The sequence below is a fragment of the Bubalus kerabau genome, chromosome 4, assembly GCF_029407905.1.
Source record: "Bubalus kerabau isolate K-KA32 ecotype Philippines breed swamp buffalo chromosome 4, PCC_UOA_SB_1v2, whole genome shotgun sequence".
NCBI lineage: Eukaryota > Metazoa > Chordata > Mammalia > Artiodactyla > Bovidae > Bubalus > Bubalus kerabau.
Genome location: NC_073627.1, coordinates 143,058,924 through 143,078,485, shown reverse-complemented (window position 1 = coordinate 143,078,485; position 19,562 = coordinate 143,058,924). Strand labels below are relative to the sequence as shown.

The window sequence follows — 19,562 nt, the reverse complement described above, 5'->3', positions numbered from 1 at the left end:
CTTGACTTCACATTCCAGGATGTCTGGCTCTAGGTGAGTGATATGCAGTAAGTAGTGTCTATTCTAGATTAGCTACTTGTGGCTGTATAGAATTCTTCCTATCTCCAAAGGGAAGATAAAGGCCATTGTCGTTGTGCTCATTCTTTTCCCTCTTTTGCTAATGCCCAGGCCCTCTCTGCTTAAGACAGGCATACATAAGCTTTAGCTGGATGTGGGACAAAGGGCAGTTACTTCCAAAACAGAAATACATATTTCTTGAAAGAAAGCTTATTTTAGATTTTGGCCAGGAAATATACAAGATGAAACTCTCAAAGACTAAGACAATTGATTGAAACACTTGAAATATATAAAAACCCATGAGTTAATAATGAATTTGAACTCCCCCCACCAAAAGAAACAAAAGCAAAACTCCAAAAGAACTCATTGGACACCATCCAAAATAACTAGTCATTACTTAAGTCTGAAAATTAGAAATTAAAAAGAAAGAACACTCTTATGCCTGCCTTCATGTGCAAACTCTACTTTGGATAATCAAATAGCCCTAGTTGTTGACAGAAAGTTTTTCTTTAAAGGAAAATTCCAATAAAGAGTGATAGATGCAGAAAACCACCGTTTTGCAATCCCAGTGAAATGATTGAGGCAGATAACAGTCATCAGTGGATGAAACCATTGGATTAATTGGTTGATGAGAGTACTTTGCAGTGAAGGAAATCAGTCTGCAATTTGCAGACATTGAATGTATTCTGGTGTGATATACTATGAAGCACATGGTAACACCTATGAAATATTTTTGCCCAAATTGTGGAACTTGATCCAAATATATAGAGTTGCCAGATTAAGCCAGCATAAAAAATAGGACACTTAGTTAAATGTGAATTTCAGATGAACAATGAGGAATTTTTTTAGTGTAGTATATCCCATACTTCGGAGAAGGCAATGGCACCCCACTCCAGTACTCTTGCCTGGAAAATCCCATGGATGGAGGAGCCTGGTAGGCTGCAGTCCATGAGGTCGCTAAGAGTCGGACACGACTGAGCGACTTCACTTTCACTTTTCACTTTCATGCCTTGGAGAAGGAAATGGCAACCCACTCCAGTGTTCTTGCCTGGAGAATCCCAGGGACGGGGGAGCCTGGTGGGCTGCCGTCTGTGGGGTCGCACAGAGTCGAAGATGACTGAAGCGACTTAGCAGCAGCAGCAGCAGCAGCATCCTATTCTTAGGACATATTTGGTTTCTGTGTTAAGTCAGTGGAATATAAAGGAAAAAAGAAAGAATAGGGTACTGCCCTGTGAGAAAAAAGGAGACATAACAGTGAAATTCATGATCCTTGTTTTTATTCTGATTTGAACAAAAAAATACTTTTGTATTTTTATATAAATATATAAAATATATATGCATTATATATTTAAATATAAATAGAGATTTTCTTTTAGATAATTGGGTAAATTATATTATGGGCGGAGTATAAAATACCAAAGAATTAGTTTTAAATTTACTAGGTATAATAATGGCACTAGGGTTACATAACAAAATATCTGTTTAGAAAATTTAGAAGTGAAATGACATATCTGCGGCTGCTGCTGCTGCTAAGTCGCTTCAGTCGTGTCCGACTCTGTGCAACCCCATAGATGGCAGCCCACTAGGCTCCGCCGTCCCTGGGATTCTCCAGGCAAGAACACTGGAGTGGGTTGCCATTTCCTTCTCCAATGCATGAAAGTGAAGTCGCTCAGTCGTGTCCAACTCTTAGCGACCCCAATGACATAACTAGGATTTACTTTTAAAATATTCCAGCAAAGGAAAGAAAGAATAGGAGAAGCAAGTGTGGGAAATTTTGATAACTGAAGAATCTATGGGTAGATAACATGAGAGTTCATGGTACAATTCTGTTTACTTTTGTGATGTTTGAAATTTTTTATAAGGAAAGTATTTTATTTTATTTTATTTTTTTTCAGATTGATGTGTTTTTTTTGTTTTTTTTTTTTGTTTTTTTTTTTTATTTTTTAAACTTTACATAATGTATTAGTTTTGCCAAATATCAAAATGAATCCGCCACAGGTATACATGTGTTCCCCATCCTGAACCCTCCTCCCTCCTCCCTCCCCATTCCATCCCTCTGGGTCATCCCAGTGCACCAGCCCCAAGCATCCAGTATCATGCATCGAACCTGGACTGGCAACTCGTTTCATACATGATATTTTACATGTTTCAATGCCATTCTCCCAAATCTTCCCACCCTCTCCCTCTCCCACAGAGTCCATAAGACTGTTCTATACATCAGTGTCTCTTTTGCTGTCTCGTACACAGGGTTATTGTTACCATCTTTCCAAATTCCATATATATGCGTTAGTATACTGTATTGGTGTTTTTCTTTCTGGCTTACTTCACTCTGTATAATAGGCTCCAGTTTCATCCACCTCATTAGAACTGATTCAAATGTATTCTTTTTAATGGCTGAGTAATACTCCATTGTGTATATGTACCACAGCTTTCTTATCCATTCATCTGCTGATGGACATCTAGGTTGCTTCCATGTCCTGGCTATTATAAACAGTGCTGCGATGAACATTGGGGTACACGTGTCTCTTTCCCTTCTGGTTTCCTCAGTGTGTATGCCCAGCAGTGGGATTGCTGGATCATAAGGCAGTTCTATTTCCAGTTTTTTAAGGAATCTCCACACTGTTCTCCATAGTGGCTGTACTAGTTTGCATTCCCACCAACACTGCAAGAGGGTTCTAAGGAAAGTATTTTAAAATGCTATAGGTAGATCACTATGCCTGCTATTTGCCGGGCACTTAGTAAATGCTTTACAGAATCTGTGTGCTGCATAATGAATACATTTATAGAATACTTTAAAAAAATTTTTTATTTTTTTGATTGCAGTGGGTCTTCATTGATGTGCACGGGCTTTCTCTCACTGTGGTGAATGGAAGCTACTCTCAAGTTGTGGTGCATGGGCTTCTCATTGAGGTGGCTTCTCTTGTTGCAGAGCACAGACTCGAGAGCATGCAGGCTTCAGTAGTTGCAGATCTTGGGCTCCAGAGCACAGACTCAGTAGTTGTGGTACACAGGCTTAGTTGCTTCATGGTGTGTGGAATCTTCCTGAACCAGGGATCAAACCTGTGTCTCCTGCATTGGGAGGCAGACTGTTAACAACTGGATCACCAGGAAAGTTCCTGTTTTTTTGTTTTCTTATGGATCTGGGATGGGGCTCAGGTATCTATATTTCTTAAAGTTCCTGGAATGATTCTGATCATTATCCCAGAAGAAGGGAGGAGCTGGACTTTTTGTGACATGGAAAGAAAAGTGATACAAAGCATATCTATTTTAAAATTTTTTATTGGAGTATAGTTGATTTACAATGTTGTATTGATTTTTGATGTATAGCAAAGTGGATCACAGCCTTGTTGTGGTGAACGGGCTTTCATAACTCAATAAAGCTATGAGCCATGCTGTGCAGGACCACCCAAGACAGTCAGGTCATAGTGAAGAGTTCTGACAGAACATCCAGTGGAGGAGGAAATGGCAACCCAGTCCAATATTCTTGCCGCGAGAACATGTACAGTATATAAAGGCAAAAAGACATGACACTGGAAGACCCCTCAGGTCAGAAGGTGTCCAGTATGCTACTGGGGAATAATGGAGGTCAATTACTAATAGCTCCAGATAGAATGAAGCAGCTGGGCCAAGAGGAAACAACGCTCAGTTGTGGACGTGTCTGGTGGTGAAAGTAAAGTCTAATGTTATAAAGAACAATATTGCATAGGAACCTGGAATGTTAGGTCCATGAATCAAGGTAAATTGGACATGGTCAAGCAGGAGACGGCAGTGTTGAACATCAACATCTTTAGGAATCACCGAACTAAAATGGATGAGAATGGGCAAATTTAATTCAGATGACCATTATATTTACTTCTGTGGGCAAGAATCCCTTAGAAGAAATGGAGTAGCCCTCATAGTCAACAAAAGTCTCTGAAATCCAGTACTTGGGTACAATTTCAAAAACAACAGAATCTCATTTCGTTTCCAAGGTAAATCATTCATTATTGCAGTAATTCAAGTCTACGCCTCAACTACTGATGCTGAGGAAGCTGATGTTGAATGGTTCCATGAAGACCTATAAAACCCTCTAGAAATAACACTAAAAAAAAGATGTCTGTGTAATCATAGGGGATTGGAATGCAAAAGTAGGAAATCAAGAGATAACCTGGAATAACAAGCAAGTTTGGCCTTGAAGTACAAAATGAAGCAGGGCAAAGGCTAACAGAGTCTTGTCAAGAGAACATGCTTGCCATACCAAATACCCTTTTCCAACAACACAAGAGACAGCCTACACGTGGACATCACCAGATGGTCAGTACCAAAATTAGATTGATTATGTTCTTTGTAGTCAAAGATGGAGAAGTGCTATACAGTCAGCAGGAGCAAGACTGGGAGCTGACTGTGGCTCAGATCATGAACTCCTTATTGAAAAAATTCAGGCTTAAATTGAAGAAAGTGTGAAAAGAAGAGAAGCGAAAAGCAAAAGAGAAAAGGAAAGATATAAACAGCTGAATGCAGAGTTCCAAAGAATAGCAAGAAGAGATAAGAAAGCCTTCTTCAGCGATCAATGCAAAGAAATAGAGGAAAACAACACAATGGGAAAGACTAGGGATCTCTTCAAGAAAATCAGAGATACCAAAGGAACATTTCATGCAAAGATGGGCTCGATAAAGGACAGAAATGGTATGGACCTAACAGAAGCAGAAGATATTAAGAAGAGATGGCAAGAATACACAGAAGAACTGTACAAAAAAGATCTTCACGACCCAGATAATCATGATGGTGTGATCACTGACCTAGAGCCAGACATCCTGGAATGTGAAGTCAAGTGGGCCTTAGAAAGCATCACTACGAACAAAGCTAGTGGAGGTGATGGAATTCCAGTTGAGCTATTTCAAATCCTGAAAGATGATGCTGTGAAAGTGCTGCACTCAATATGCCAGCAAATTTGGAAAACTCAGCAGTGGCCACAGGACTGGAAAAGGTCAGTTTTCATTCCAATCCCAAAGAAAGGCAATGCCAAAGAATGCTCAAACTACTGCACAATTGCACTCATCTCACATGCTAGTAAAGTAATGCTGAAAATTCTCCAAGCCAGGCTTCAGCAATATATGAACCATGAACTTCCTGATGTTCAGGCTGGTTTTAGAAAAGGCAGAGGAACCAGAGATAAAATTGCCAACATCCGCTGGATCATGGAAAAAGCAAGAGAGTTCCAGAAAAACATCTATTTCTGCTTTATTGACTATGCCAAAGCCTTTGACTGTGTGGATCACAATCAACTGTGGAAAATTCTGAAAGAGATGGGAATACCAGACCACCTGACCTGCCTCTTGAGAAACCTATATGCTGGTCAGGAAGCAACAGTTCGAACTGGACATGGAACAACAGACTGGTTCCAAATAGGAAAAGGAGTTCGTCAAGGCTGTATATTGTCACCCTGTTTATTTAACTTATATACAGAGTACATCATGAGAAATGCTGGCCTGGAAGAAACACAAGCTGGAATCAAGATTGCCGGGAGAAATATCAATAACTTCAGATATGCAGATGACACCACCCTTATGGCAGAAAGTGAAGAGGAACTCAAAAACCTCTTGATGAAAGTGAAGGTGGAGAGTGAAAAAGTTGGCTTAAAGTTCAACATTCAGAAAACAAAGATCATGGCATCTGGTCCCATCACTTCATGGGAAATAGATGGGAAAACAGTGGAAACAGTGTCAGACTTTATTTTTCTGGGCTCCAAAATCACTGCAGATGGTGACTGCAGCCATGAAATTAAAAGACGCTTACTCCTTGGAAGGAAAGTTATGACCAACCTAGATAGCATATTCAAAAGCAGAGACATTACTTTGCCAACAAAGGTCCGTCTAGTCAAGGCTATGGTTTTTCCTGTGGTCATGTATGGATGTGAGAGTTGGACTGTGAAGAAGGCTGAGTGCCAAAGAATTGATGCTTTTGAACTGTGGTGTTGGAGAAGACTCTTGAGAGTCCCTTGGACTGCAAGGAGATCCAACCAGTCCATTCTGAAGGAGATCAGCCCTGGGATTTCTTTGGAAGGAATGATGCTAAAGCTGAAACTCCAGTACTTTGGCCACCTCATGCGAAGAGTTGACTCATTGGAAAAGACTCTGATGCTGGGAGGGATTGGGGGCAAGAGGAGAAGGGGACTACAGAGGATGAGATGGCTGGATGGCATCACTGACTCGATGGACATGAGTCTGAGTGAACTCCGGGAGTTGGTGATGGACAGGGAGGCCTGGCGTGCTGCGATTCATGGGATCGAAAAGAGTCAGATATGACTGAGCGACTGATCTGATCTGATCTGATCTGAGGGAAAACCACTAGGCCATTAAGGTATGACCTAAATCAAATCCCTTATTATTATACAGTAGAGGTGACAGATAGATTTAAGGGATTAGATCTGGTAGACAGAGTACCTGAACTATGGACAGAGATTCATAACATTGTACAGGAGCCAATGACCAAAAACATCCCCAAGAAAAAGAAGTGCAAGTTGTCTGGGGAGGCTTTACAAATAGCTGAGGAAAGAATAGAAAGAAGAGGCAAAGGAGAAAGGGAAAGATTTACCCAACTGAATACAGAGTTTCAGAGAATAGCAAGGAGAGATAAGAAGGCCTTCTTCAATGAACAATGCAGAGAAATAGAGGAAAACAATAGAATGGGAAAGACTAGAGATCTCTTTGAGAAAACTGGAGATATCAAGGGAACATTTCATGCAAGGATGAGCACAGTAAAGGACAGAAACATTAAGGACCTAACAGAAGCAGAAGAGGTTAAGAAGAGGTGACAAGAATACACAGAAGAACTATACAAAAATAATCTTAACAACTTGGATAACCATGATGGTGCAATCACTTACCTAGAGCCAGACATCCTGGAATGTGAAGTCAAGTGGGCCTTTGGAAGCATCACTACGAACAAAACTAGAGGAGGTGATAAAATTCCAGCTGAGCTATTTCAAATCCTAAACGATGATGCTGTTTAAGTGCTGCACTCAATATGTTAGCAAATTTGGACATTTTGCAGTGGCCACAGGACTGGAAAAGGTCAGTTTTCATTCCATTCTTAAAGAAAGACAATGCTAAAGAATATTCAAGCTACTGTACAATTGTGCTCATTTCACATGCTAGCAAGATTATGCCCAAAATGCTTCAAGCTAGGTTTCAGCAGTATGTGAACCAAAAACTTACAGATCTACAAGCTGATTTTTAAAAAGGCAGAGGAACCAGAGATTAAATTGCCAACATTTGTTGGATCATGGAGGAAGCAAAGGAATTCCAGAAAAACATCTGCTTCACTGACTATACTAAAGACTTTATGTGGATTACAACAAACTATGGAAAATTCTTAAAGAGATGGGAGTACCAGATAACTTTACCTGCCTCCTGATAAACCTGTATGAAGGCCAAGAAGGAACAGTTAGTACCAGACATGGAACAACAGATTGGTCCAAATTGGGAAAGAAGTATGTTAAGACTGTAAATTGTCACCCAGCTTATTTAACTTCTATGGAGAGTACATCATGTGAAATGTTGGGCTGGATGACTCAGAAGCTGGAATCAAGATTGCTGGGAGAAATATCAATAACCTTAGATATGCAGATGAAACCACCCTTATGGTAGAAAGCAAAGAGGAACTAAAGAACCTCTTGATGAAGGTGAAACAGGAGAGTGAAAAAGCTGGCTTTGAAACTCAATGTTCAAAAAACTAAGATAATGGCATCTAGTCCCATAACTTTATGGCAAACATAGGGAAACAATGCAAACAGTGACAAACTTTATTTTCTTGAGCTCCAAAATCACTGTGGATGGTGACTACAGCCATGAAATTAAAAAATGCTTGCTCCTTGGAAGAAAAGCTATGAAAAAACCTAGACAGTGGATTAAAAAGCAGAGACATCACTTTGCCAACAAAGGTCCGTATTGTCAAAGCTATGGTTTATACAGTAATCATGGACGGACGTGTGAGTCGGACCGTAAAGAAGGCTGTCAGTTCAGTTCAGTCGCTCAGTCATGTCCAACTCTCTGCGACCCCATGGACTGCAGCACGCCAGGCTTCCCTGTCCATCACTATCTCAAAGAATTGATGCTTTTAAGCTGTGGTGTTGGAGAGGACTCTTGAGAGTCCCTTGGACTGCAAGGACATCAAGCCAGTCAATCCTAAAGGAAATCAGTTCTGAATATTCATTGGAAGAACTAATGCTGAAGCTCCAATATTTAAGCCACCTGATACAAAGAGCTGACTCACTGGAAAATATCCTAATACTGGGAATGATTGAAGGCAGGAGAAGAAGGTGGCAGAGGATGAGATGGATGGACGGTCACCGACTCAATGTACATGAGTGAGCAAACTCCAGGAGATAGTGTAGAACTGGGAAGCCTGGAGTGCTCAGTCCACAGGGTCAGTACAAGGGCTCTTGACTAGGCCTATAAGTCACATCTGGAGAAGGCAATGGCACCCCACTCCAGTACTCTTGCCTGGAAAATCCCAGGGACAGAGGAGGCTGGTAGGCTGCAGTCCATGGGGTCTCTAAGAGTCGAACACGACTGAGCGACTTCACTTTCTCTTTTCACTTTCATGCCTTGGAGAAGGAAATGGCAACCCACTCCAGTGTTCTTGCCTGGAGAATCCCAGGGGCAAGGGAGCCTGGTGGGCTGCCGTCTCTGGGGTCGCACAGAGTCGGACACGACTGAAGCGACTTAGCAGCAGCAGTAGCAGCATAAGTCACATAGTGTCATTTCCACCACTTTCTGTTGGCCAAAATGTCACAAGGCCAGCCTTAATGCAACAGAAGTAAATTTCATCTCTTGGTGGAAAGCCCTGCAAAGAATTTTTCTTTTTTCATCTACCACAAATGGAAAAGGGTGGGATGAGTTTAAAATGTGCTATTAGCCCCTTTGACCATTTCCTCCAAAGTTTGTTACTCAGGGTCTTTTAATTACCACTTTTACCTGGCCCTCAGCTCTTTTTCTGTTTCTCCTAGAAGGAAGATAAAATATAAATTAAAATGAAAAACAGAAAAGCTTTACCAAGAACTAATAGAATTTTGAAAACTCTGAAGTATTTAAAAATTTTTTTTAGAGAAAATGTAGTTTACTTACCTTTCAATATTCTTATGAACTTGAACTTGATTAACAGTGATATGAAGAACTCCCCAGGGTCCTGACTTTAATAATAGACTAGGATTACGTGTTATTACCACATCGTTTGTTAGTATTTAATTAAATAGCTTATGTTAAATTTTTTAAACATTTTAGTGTATAGCCATTAAAATTTTTGACCATGGTATTAATGTCCTAGGTAAATTCTCTTATTCATGTTCTGTATATAAGTAGACATCTACAAACACCTGCGTTTTAAAATGCTCTGAAAATCCTGAATTAGTAGATTCTAAATTAATGATGTTTTTACCTCTTTATTCAACTAACTTCTACCAGTACTCAGAATATACAAATGTGATTTTCTCTGAATTATATTCATGATCCTCTGTGAGTCACTAATTCTGCTTTCCATTTTGAAACAGTTCTTAGCCTTTGTTCGTTAATCATGGGAAACAGTTGTGGGACATGCCTTGATATTAACTTGAACATCTAAAATTAGTCCTGTAACAATCAGCAGTTGGGGACAAGGTTTCAGTAGTTTGTGGTATATGTTAAGTAGACATTGCAAGGTTGGAAGGAACTCCCTAGAATAAGTAAGTGATTTGTGTTATGCGTGTGTGCATGTACCTATGTGTATACATAATTGAAAGTCTCTTTTGATTAAAGGGCAAATTACTACAAATGCATTATAAGCATATTTATACATTATGCTATTTAATCATTTTAAAAGAAAAATGTATTTATTAAAAACCTGGAATGCTGGAATGGATTTTGCTGCATATTTCTTTTGTGGTTCTCTTTTTTTTAAAGGAATAATTGTATTATATATACTATATTTCAAGTGAATGAATTTTTTTTTCTCTTCAGAGTTTATAGAAACCCGTTCACAAAAATGACATCCTGGTTGTATGAATGTCTTTGTGAAGCTGAACTAGCACAGTATTATCCTCATTTTACTGCCCTTGGCCTTCAGAAAATAGATGAATTAGCCAATGTTACAATGAAGGACTACTCCAAATTGGGAGTCCATGACATGAACGACCGCAAACGTCTCTTCCAACTTATCAAAATCATTAAGATTATGCAGGAAGAAGATAAAGCAGTCAGTAGCCCAGACTCTTGTCTTCAGACAAGCAATCTGTGTGTCAAGCCTCAGAAATCCAGATCTGGCCCTCGAAGGCAACTGCATTTTGATTCTCCTGCTGACAACAAAGACAGAACTACCAGCAACAATCAGTTTGAACTGTGTGATTTATCAGATTTTTCTGCAAGTGAACAGAAGTCTAACTACATAAAAGTACTGGAGCACATGCTACCAGATGATTCCCAGTACCATATACAAACAAGAATTCTGAATGCCGCAGCCGCTGATTCCAACATACAAAAAGCAGCTAAGATTTCACCCTTTTCATCGAATCACTTTTCTCCAGTACAAGGGGATTGTGATAGTTCAGTTATTCAAAGAGTCTCTCATGTTTCAGGGTATAACTACGGAATCCCTCATTCCTATGTCAGGTAATAACTTTTTATCTTTATTTATTTATTTTTTTTCCCTGGAGGGAAGGGAGCCTTAGGCAATGGCAGGGTTCTCCATGACCAGAGGAGACCAACTACTCCATATTTACAGAAAATAATAGTGAACAACTTCTGTGGTGATAATGCAGATACCTTGACTGGGGGAAATTGATGAAGAATTTGGACTTTCCAGATGGGAGAAAGATGATATTGTTCATGTGCATCAAGCAGCTGCTACTTACCAGGGCCTGCTGCAGACCTGTTTTTATTATAGCATGACATGATATATCTAGTGCAGCCATGAAGGTAAAAGAGTTAACTTGCTTCTGCAGTAGAAAAAAAAATTACAAAATCCACAGGATTTTTTTTTTAAGACTATCAAATTAACTTCAACCAGGGGTCATGAAGCTTAGTTTTTAAAAAACACTTTAATTCAGCTAGTTGAATTAAATAGGTCTTTGGAGCAGTTGATTTACCTGCAAAATTTGAAATATGGTCTTGATTTTGAGTGCTATTTACAATTCCAGCCCTGGAAGAACAGATGAGTTTGGTCATTGCAAAGAATAAGATACTTTTGATAGCATTTAGAGTTTGGGAGCCAGAGTGACAATAAGTTATTTTTCACTTAGTGCTTTGAGTTAGAATTTGAAAAAGGTCCCTAAGAGTTGAAATATCAAGTAATCCCTAATACTAACCTTGGTATAATAGAAAATACATTCTTTTAAAACTAATGTGTATTGCCTGTTTTGTTATTTTAAAAGTTACAGTTGTTGAGCTATGGAGAAACAAAATACATTCTTAAGCCACTTTAAAAAAAAAAAAAATAAGGGCTATTATTCATACCTTAAAAGTATTTCCATATGGTCTTATATTGGCTAAGGTTTCAGAGGATTTCATAACCAACCAGTTCTTTTATTCTAAAAGAATAGAGGACCCAATTTTAAAGGTAAAAATGCCTTTAGTAACTTGAAATACATAAATGAATTCTATAGTGTTTCTGAAAATAAAATTTTTTTTGGCTTGGTTTAGCAAAGCACAGAGCATATAGTATTTTTTTCTTCTTTGAGTTGTGAAAGGACTAGATTGTTCTATGACCATCAATGCCATGATTGTTGCTGTCCTGTTGGTTAGCTCAGCGGTGAAAGAACAAATACTTTTTTGAATGTTAGTCTTTTATTGAGCAACATATACAGATCTAAATTGGAATTATTTATAAACAGAATGAAGATACGACTTTCCATTATTTATTTAGATAGAATGGATATTTTAGTTTAAATATTTCTGCTTTATTTATTTCGCATATATAGAATACCCCCTCTGCCTGTCTTGATTCTAGATACAAAGATCATTAGAATATCTGGAGACTCTGAGACTCTTAGTGGGCAGGGTGAGTGGGAAGTCAGACAACCAAAGAGTGAGCTAAGTGCTCTCACAGAGATTTATACATGGCAGACCCAGAACGGAAGGTGTTTAATTGAGCTTTCTCACCTTTTGTATCATCTTACTCTTCCCATTCCTTATTATATTAGAGAAATGGAGGTTAAGAAAGTTCATTGTCCCAATAATTTTCAATATTGTCTTCTCCCCTAAATTCTAAGTAGGAGCCAGAGTTTCAGAACCCTGAGAAACTCCCTCACCAACTTGAAGCTTCCTGTTAGTGAGTCATCCCTATCCGAAGAGCATTCTCTTTGGATACCTCAAATTAGGTAAGTTCAAAATAACTTATTGGACTCTGAATTCTAATAAAAGTCTGAGGCATTTAGAGGACTGGTTGCCCTGACTTGTTTAAGATCGTGAACAGACCTAACTCTAGCTGTATTAACTTTGCATGTCAGACAGATACAGTTTATTTCTTCAGGGAATATTGCATATTAAAACTAGAGCCTTAAAAAAAGAAAAAAGCTAGAACCTTTTAGGATGCATTAAAAATGTGTTTTATTCTGAGAAATTCCCGGTGGCCCAGTGTTTAAAACTCTGTACTTTCACTGCTGGGCCTGGGTTCAGTCCTGGTTGGGGAACTAAGATCCTGCAAACCCCACAGCATGGTCCAAAAAAACCCAGAGAAAGTTTGTTTTTTTCTTATAAAAAATAAAACACATGCAAAATACAACAATGAACCCCACATGCCTGTCATTCACTTTTAATGATCATCAGGATTTTGCCACATTTCAAGTCAAAATGGTTCTTTTTTTAGATGTCTACTATACATTGGTTAAAAAAATAATAACATGCTTCAAAAGCCTTGAGTAGTTTTTTATGCATTATATTAGAAATTTTATTTCTTACTTGTTACTAATTTAGATCCTGGCGAAAAATAATTTTCCAGCCAGTTGGAGGTCTCAGAAAATTGAAGTTGATATGAAACAATTATATAGTGAAATATCCTGTGTAAAATCTATTATAAAAGGCTGTTTAGGGGTTATTAATCAAATTCTAAAGTGTAAAGGAAGGAAATGATTTGTCTCTCTAAGACATTCCAAGTATATGTGCCAAAGGCATTGGTCTTGGTAAAACATCTACTTTCAAGGATTCTCTTTTCTTGTTACCTTGCTTAAGAGGCATTTCTGCATAGGTAAAGTGGTCAGTACTTCGATGTATCATATATGCTACTATTAGGCTCAGCTAGTAAACCTGATGAATTTTGTACTCTTAACCCAAGTAATATTGCCTCTCTTCTGGATGTTAAGGTAGATGAGTTCACTGAAGACAGCCAGAGAAGAAATGTGTCTGAATAGAAGGATGAATTCGTGGTGGACAGCACCAGTCATAGGAGAAGGGAATGGCACCCCACTCCAGTACTCTTGCCTGGAAAATCCCATGGACAGAGGAGGCTGGTAGGCTGCAGTCCATGGGGTCGCTGAGGGTCAGACACGACTGAGCGACTTCACTTTCACTTTTCACTTTCCTGCATTGGAGAAGGAAATGGCCACCCACTCCAGTGTTCTTTCCTGGAGAATCCCAGGGGCAAGGGAGCCTGGTGGGCTGCCGTCTCTGGGGTCGCACAGAGTCGGACACGACTGAAGCGACTGTAGCAGCAGCAGCAGCACCAGTCATAAAATTGTCCTGGGAGTAGGATCGTGTTCTAACAAATAAATACATATCAAGGTAGGCAAAAAAAAAGGAAGCAAGAAGGACAAAGGGAGGGTCAGAATATACCTGGAAGAAACACGGTGAAAATACATTGAAACCTACCACCAAATTCAAGATATTTAATAAACCCAGGTAGGATAAAAAAAAATTAGGTTGAATGGTCAAGAAAACAGTAAATGTACAATAGTAAGAATTGAAAAGAAGCAAGAAATCTGCATTTGGGTGGGATTGAGTAGAGATGGAGATAGAAGTAAATCAGGAGGATTTAGAGCTAATGAAAGAACTTTCTCAGTGTCAGCACTTTAGTATATAACATATTGTGTGCATATGTGTGTGTGTTTGTATTACACCTAATTTATAACAAAATATACTGATACTTTGACCTCTTAGATAGCTTTATTTTGTTAACTAAAAATTAAAGCCCACTTATAAACATATATCAGACAGAACACTTCAGAGAAAGAGAATCCTTGGACGGAGATGGAGAAAATCAGAGTTTGTGTTCGAAAACGCCCTCTGGGCATGAGGGAGGTACGTCGTGGAGAAATCAACGTTATTACTGTGAAAGATAAAGAAACTCTACTTCTTCATGAGAAGAAAGAAGCAGTTGACCTCACACAGTATATTCTACAGGTATGATACTTTCCTTCGATGGAACTAACATTATCAAGTGTCAAGTTTTTTGTTTGAGTAGCAGTACAAATTCTTAAATTCAGTTTTTAGGTTTGAGTCAGCATTCATTCTATGTGACACTGCATTAATCACTGATAACACTTAGCCTTCATTTTTAAAAAATTTAGTGCAGTAGGAGATAACGCAAGCATAATTCCTCCTCTCTCGTGCAATAGAGTTGCATTATACATTGTACATTCACTTGGGCTTCCTGAGATGCAGGAGACCTGGGTTCCCTCTCTCGTGCAATAGAGTTGCATTATACATTGTACATTCACTTGGGCTTCCTGAGATGCAGGAGACCCGGGTTCGATCCCCTGGAGAAGGAAATGGCAATCTACTCCAGCACTCTTGCCTGCAAAATCCCATGGATGGAGGACCCTGATAGGCTACAGTCCATGGGGTCCCAAAGAGTCGGACATGACTGAGCGACTTCACTTTCACTTTCATACATTCACTTACCATGCTTTATGTGAATTTAATTATACATATTTAGTCATAAAGGAGCAAATGGGAGAATAAAAAGAGTTTAAATAATGAACTGCTGATAGGAAGGACAGTCACTGAGTTGCCCCAGACCAACTGTGAGATGGTCACATAGTCTCATTTCTCTCCTGTCTCTCAGTGTGAACTTACTCTGCTGAGTGCAAGTCTGGAGTTTAAAGATGGAGAGCAACATGGCCCCAGGTTGCCAGCCAGCTGCTTATTTTGATTCTTAATTATGTTTAGGCATAGAGTTAAGTTGGTAGAAATTGGGTTCCTGAACAGGCCACTTTGTATAAGGTAGATTGCAGTGAGTAAAGATAATCCAGGAATATGATTTCACATTGAACAATGTATGTGGGTTTAAGTAAAACACTGGTAGCTCAAACACATTAAGAAATGTTCAAAAAAAAAAAAGAAAAAGAAATTTTCACTCCCTGCCAGGATGATTGAGTCTAAGAACAAAGAATTTGATATCAAAATGAATTTATTCCCAGCTCTTAGGTACCCTTTCAATAATTCCTTCAGTCTGTTATGAAAGCAGCAAACCCCATTGATGGAAGATATTATAATTTAGGCACTCTTAAAATCATGAAGCAATTATGAATAATCTATTAAGATCTGGGAATTCAGAGTTTCTTTTACTCTGAATCTGCCTCCCTGAATGTTCATATTATGTCCATTCTATTCTCTCTGTCTCTTACTTCAAAACTCAGTGACTAAGAGTTCCCTGGTGGTCTCATGGTTAGGATTTGGCATTTTCACTGCTATGGCCTGGGCTCATTCCCTAGTCAGGAAACTGAGATCCTGCAAGCCAAGTGGCGTAAGGAAAAAAAAAGTACAAAACCCAGTGATTAGTAGGAAGAAGAAAAACAAAAGGTGGTGAGTAATCTGGTGTGCAGACAATTCACCTTGGTCAGCTGAGATTTTACTCTACTGAAATAAATCCTTTAACACTGAAGTCAGGTTGTTAATACTCTCCCCTCTTTAACACTTGCATTGTTCTTTGTTTTCTTTGCTTACCAAAATTGGGTTTCTCAGTAACAGTCAAAGCAATGCACAGAGTCTTTCTATGGGCACTAAATTACTAGGCCACTGTCTAACCAACTCAATCACTTTAACAGCCTTATCGATTGCTGGTCAGTGCACAGTCTATTAGCTCTAGGTGGGAGGTATTTATATTGAAGATGGTCCAAATGACCAATTAGGTGTAATGCTATCTAGTTCCATGGCTACTTATAGCCATAGTAATAGCCCTCTCCAGTCACCATCTACCCAAGACTGCCTTAATGATGCTTCTGTCACAGTAATTCCCTCAAGGAGGCATCATTTTATCTTTTGTGTTTTTCCATTATCCCAAAACACAATAACCTTACTTCTTTGTCATTACCATTGGTCAATACTTATTGAATATCCATAGTTTCCATAGCTCTTTCTCTGCTGTTTGAACTTTGGACCTTTGCTGTCATAGGTCAAACTCCGTACTTGTCAATGCTTATAATCTGTGTTGAGAGGCCTTTTTTCTCCCCTCTCCGCCTTTTTTAAGTAGAAAGAAGAAAAGGGAGGTTCATAGCAAACATAGCAAGTAAATATTAATCCTAGATTCTTTGGGTTTTATTTTTAATCTTATTCAGGTATTCAAACACTAGGTTTATTTGTCCTTTAATTAAATATCTTATCTGTTCAGATCTTTTGTTACTTAATATATGTGATCATATACATACATTGTGCTGTCATACTTAACCATTAAATTTTATGATAGCAACCTAATGAGTGAAAAAAATAAGGAAACAGACCTGTTTGTTTCATCCCCAATTTCTTAAATAAAGGAAAATATATATAGATTAAAAAAAGATGGTACTGAAATATATCAAAGTCAGTAGTGGCCATCTCAGGGTAGTAAGATTTACAGATAATTTGATTTTCTTATCTGTTGTAATCCATGTTTAAATTTTTTTCTGCGATCATGATTATTACTCTTATATCAATAAAATCAGAACTTTTGAATAGAATATAGATCATGTTATGAAGAGTGTCTCTAATCTCATTTTGTCCTTGAGGACAACCGATATTCTAAGTGTATCTTTCCAGAGATATTTTAGAAATACATTTATAATCTGAAAAAAAAATTTCTTTAAAAAATAAGCTATGCAACTCTTATCATATCAAGGCTAAAGTGATTTTTTATTTTTTTGGCTGCACCCAGAGCAGCTTGCAGGCTCTCAGTTCCCTGACCTGGGATTGAATCCAGGCCACAGCAGTGAAAGCCAGAATTCTAACTATTAAGCCACCAGGGAACTCCATGAAGTGAATGTTAACCAAACTTCATTAATAAAATATGGTCAAATGAAAGTGTATGTGATGCAGAGGACTTTATGAATTATAATAGTAATCTTGCATGCTCACATATCTTTCAAGAGAGATTCTTACAGAAGTATTGAAAAAATCAATACTTAAGTTCTATTGGAAGGAAAAATTGTGGTTGTTCAGTTGCTAAGTTGTGTCTGACTCTTCGCAACCCCATGGACTGCAGCAACACCAGTCTTCCCTGTTCTTCACTATCTCCCGGAGTTTGCTCAAGCTCACTGAATTTGATGGCATCACCAACTGGAATCAGTGATGCCATCCAACCATCTCATCCTCTGTTGCTCTCTTCTCCTTCTGCCCTCAGTCTTTCCCAGCATCAGAATCTTTGGCAATGAGTCGGCTCTTCTCATCAGGTGGCCAAAGTATTGGAGCTTCAGCTTCAGTATCAGTCCTTCCAACGAGTGTTCAAGGTTGATTTCCTTTAGGGTTAACTGCTTTGATCTCCTTGCAGTCCAAGGGACTTGCAACATTCTTCACCAGCACCACAGTTCAAAAGCATCAATTCTTCGGCACTCAGCCTTCTTTATGGTCCAATTCCCCCATTGGTATGTGACTACTGGAAAAACCATAGCTTTGACTATTATGGACCTTTGTCGGCAAAGTGTTGTCTCTGCTTTTTAATACTCTATCTAGGTTTGTCATAGCATTTCTAAGGAGGAAGCATCTTTTACTTTCATGGCTGCAGTCGCTGTCCACGGTGATTTTGGAACCCAGGAAAATAAAATCTGCAACTGTTTCCATTTTTTCCCCATCAATTTACCATGAAAAATCAATTTTCAGTTCTATTAGATGGAAAGATAACTAATTCCTTTAATGAATAAGTGCTTTCAAAAGAGCACTTGTAGAAAGAGGAGAATAGCCGTATACTCAGTGAAATAAAAGAAAACCAAAACCAGTTTATTCCCACATTTATTTCTCTTCATTTTTAAAAATTTTCCTGAGAAATGCGAAAAATGCTTTAGATATCATCAGTTCAGTTCAGTTGCTCAGTCGCGTCTGACTCTGCGACCCCATGAACTGCAGCACACCAGGCCTCCCTGTCCATCACCAACTCCCGGAGTTCACTCAAACTCATGTCCATCGAGTCGGTGATGCCATCCAGCTATCTCATCCTCTGTCGTCCCCTTCTCCTCCTGCCCCCAATCCCTCCCAGCATCAGAGTCTTTTCCAGTGAGTCAACTCTTCGCATGAGGTGGCCAAAGTACTGGAGTTTCAGCTTCAACATCAGTCCTTCCAATAAACACCCAGGGCTGATCTCTTTCAGAATGGACTGGTTGGATCTCTTTGCAGTCCAAGGGACTGTCAAGAGCCTTCTCCAACACCACAGTACAAAAGCATGAATTCTTTGGTGCTCAGCTTTCTTCACAATCCAACTATCACATCCATACATGACCACTGGAAAAACCATAGCCTTGACTAGATGGACCTTTGTTGGCAAAGTAATATCTCTGCTTTTGAATATGCTGTCTAGTTTGGTCATAACTTTCCTTCCAAGGAGTAAGCGTCTTTTAATTTCATGCCTGCAGTCACCATCTGCAGTGATTTTGGAGCCCCAAAAAATAAAATCTTACACTGTTTCCACTGTTTCCCCATCTATTTCCCATGAAGTGATGGGACCAGATGCCATGATCTTTGTTTTCTGAACGTTGAGCTTTAAGCCAACTTTTTCACTCTCCACTTTCACTTTCATCAAGAGGCTTTTGAGTTCCTCTTCACTTTTTGCCATAAGGGTGGTGTCATCTGCATATCTGAGGTTATTGATATTTCTCCCGGCAATCTTGATTCCAGCTTGTGCTTCCAGCCCAGTGTTTCTCATGATGTGCTCTGCATATAAGTTGAATAAGCAGGGTGACAATATACAGCCTTGACCAGTCTGTTGTTCCATGTCCAGTTCTAACTGTTGCTTCCTGACCTGCATATAGGTTTCTCAAGAGGCAGGTGGTCTGGTATTCACATTTCTTTCAGAATTTTCCACAGTTTTTGTGATCCACACAGTCAAAGGCTTTGGCATAGTCAATAAGGCAGAAATAGATGTTTTTCTGGAACTCTCTTGCTTTTTTGATGTTCCAGCAGATGTTGGCAATATGATCTCTGGTTCCTCTGCCTTTTCTAAAACCAGCCTGAACATCTGGAAGTTCACGATTCATGTGTTGCTGAAGCCTGGCTTGGAGAATTTCGAGCATTACTAGCGTGTGAGATGAGTGCAATTGTGCAGTAGTTTGAGCATTCTTTGGCATTGCCTTTCTTTGGGATTGGAATGAAAACTGACCT

At 39.0% G+C, this 19,562-nt stretch overlaps 1 protein-coding gene across 2 annotated transcripts in view; it reads left to right on the top strand.

Moving 5' to 3' along the window:
* Positions 1–19,562, top strand: part of KIF24 (kinesin family member 24) — a 73,088-nt gene that overhangs the window by 14,256 nt on the left and 39,270 nt on the right. The window contains exons 3-5 of one of the 2 annotated variants that reach the window (XM_055578842.1): positions 10,032–10,679; positions 12,281–12,385; positions 14,213–14,402. In XM_055578842.1, coding sequence (XP_055434817.1) covers positions 10,057–10,679; positions 12,281–12,385; positions 14,213–14,402 — 918 coding nt within the window. In that variant the 5' untranslated portion in view covers positions 10,032–10,056. Of the gene's footprint in view, positions 1–10,031; positions 10,680–12,277; positions 12,386–14,212; positions 14,403–19,562 lie in introns of both variants that reach the window. The other variant, XM_055578841.1, reaches the window with a different exon arrangement.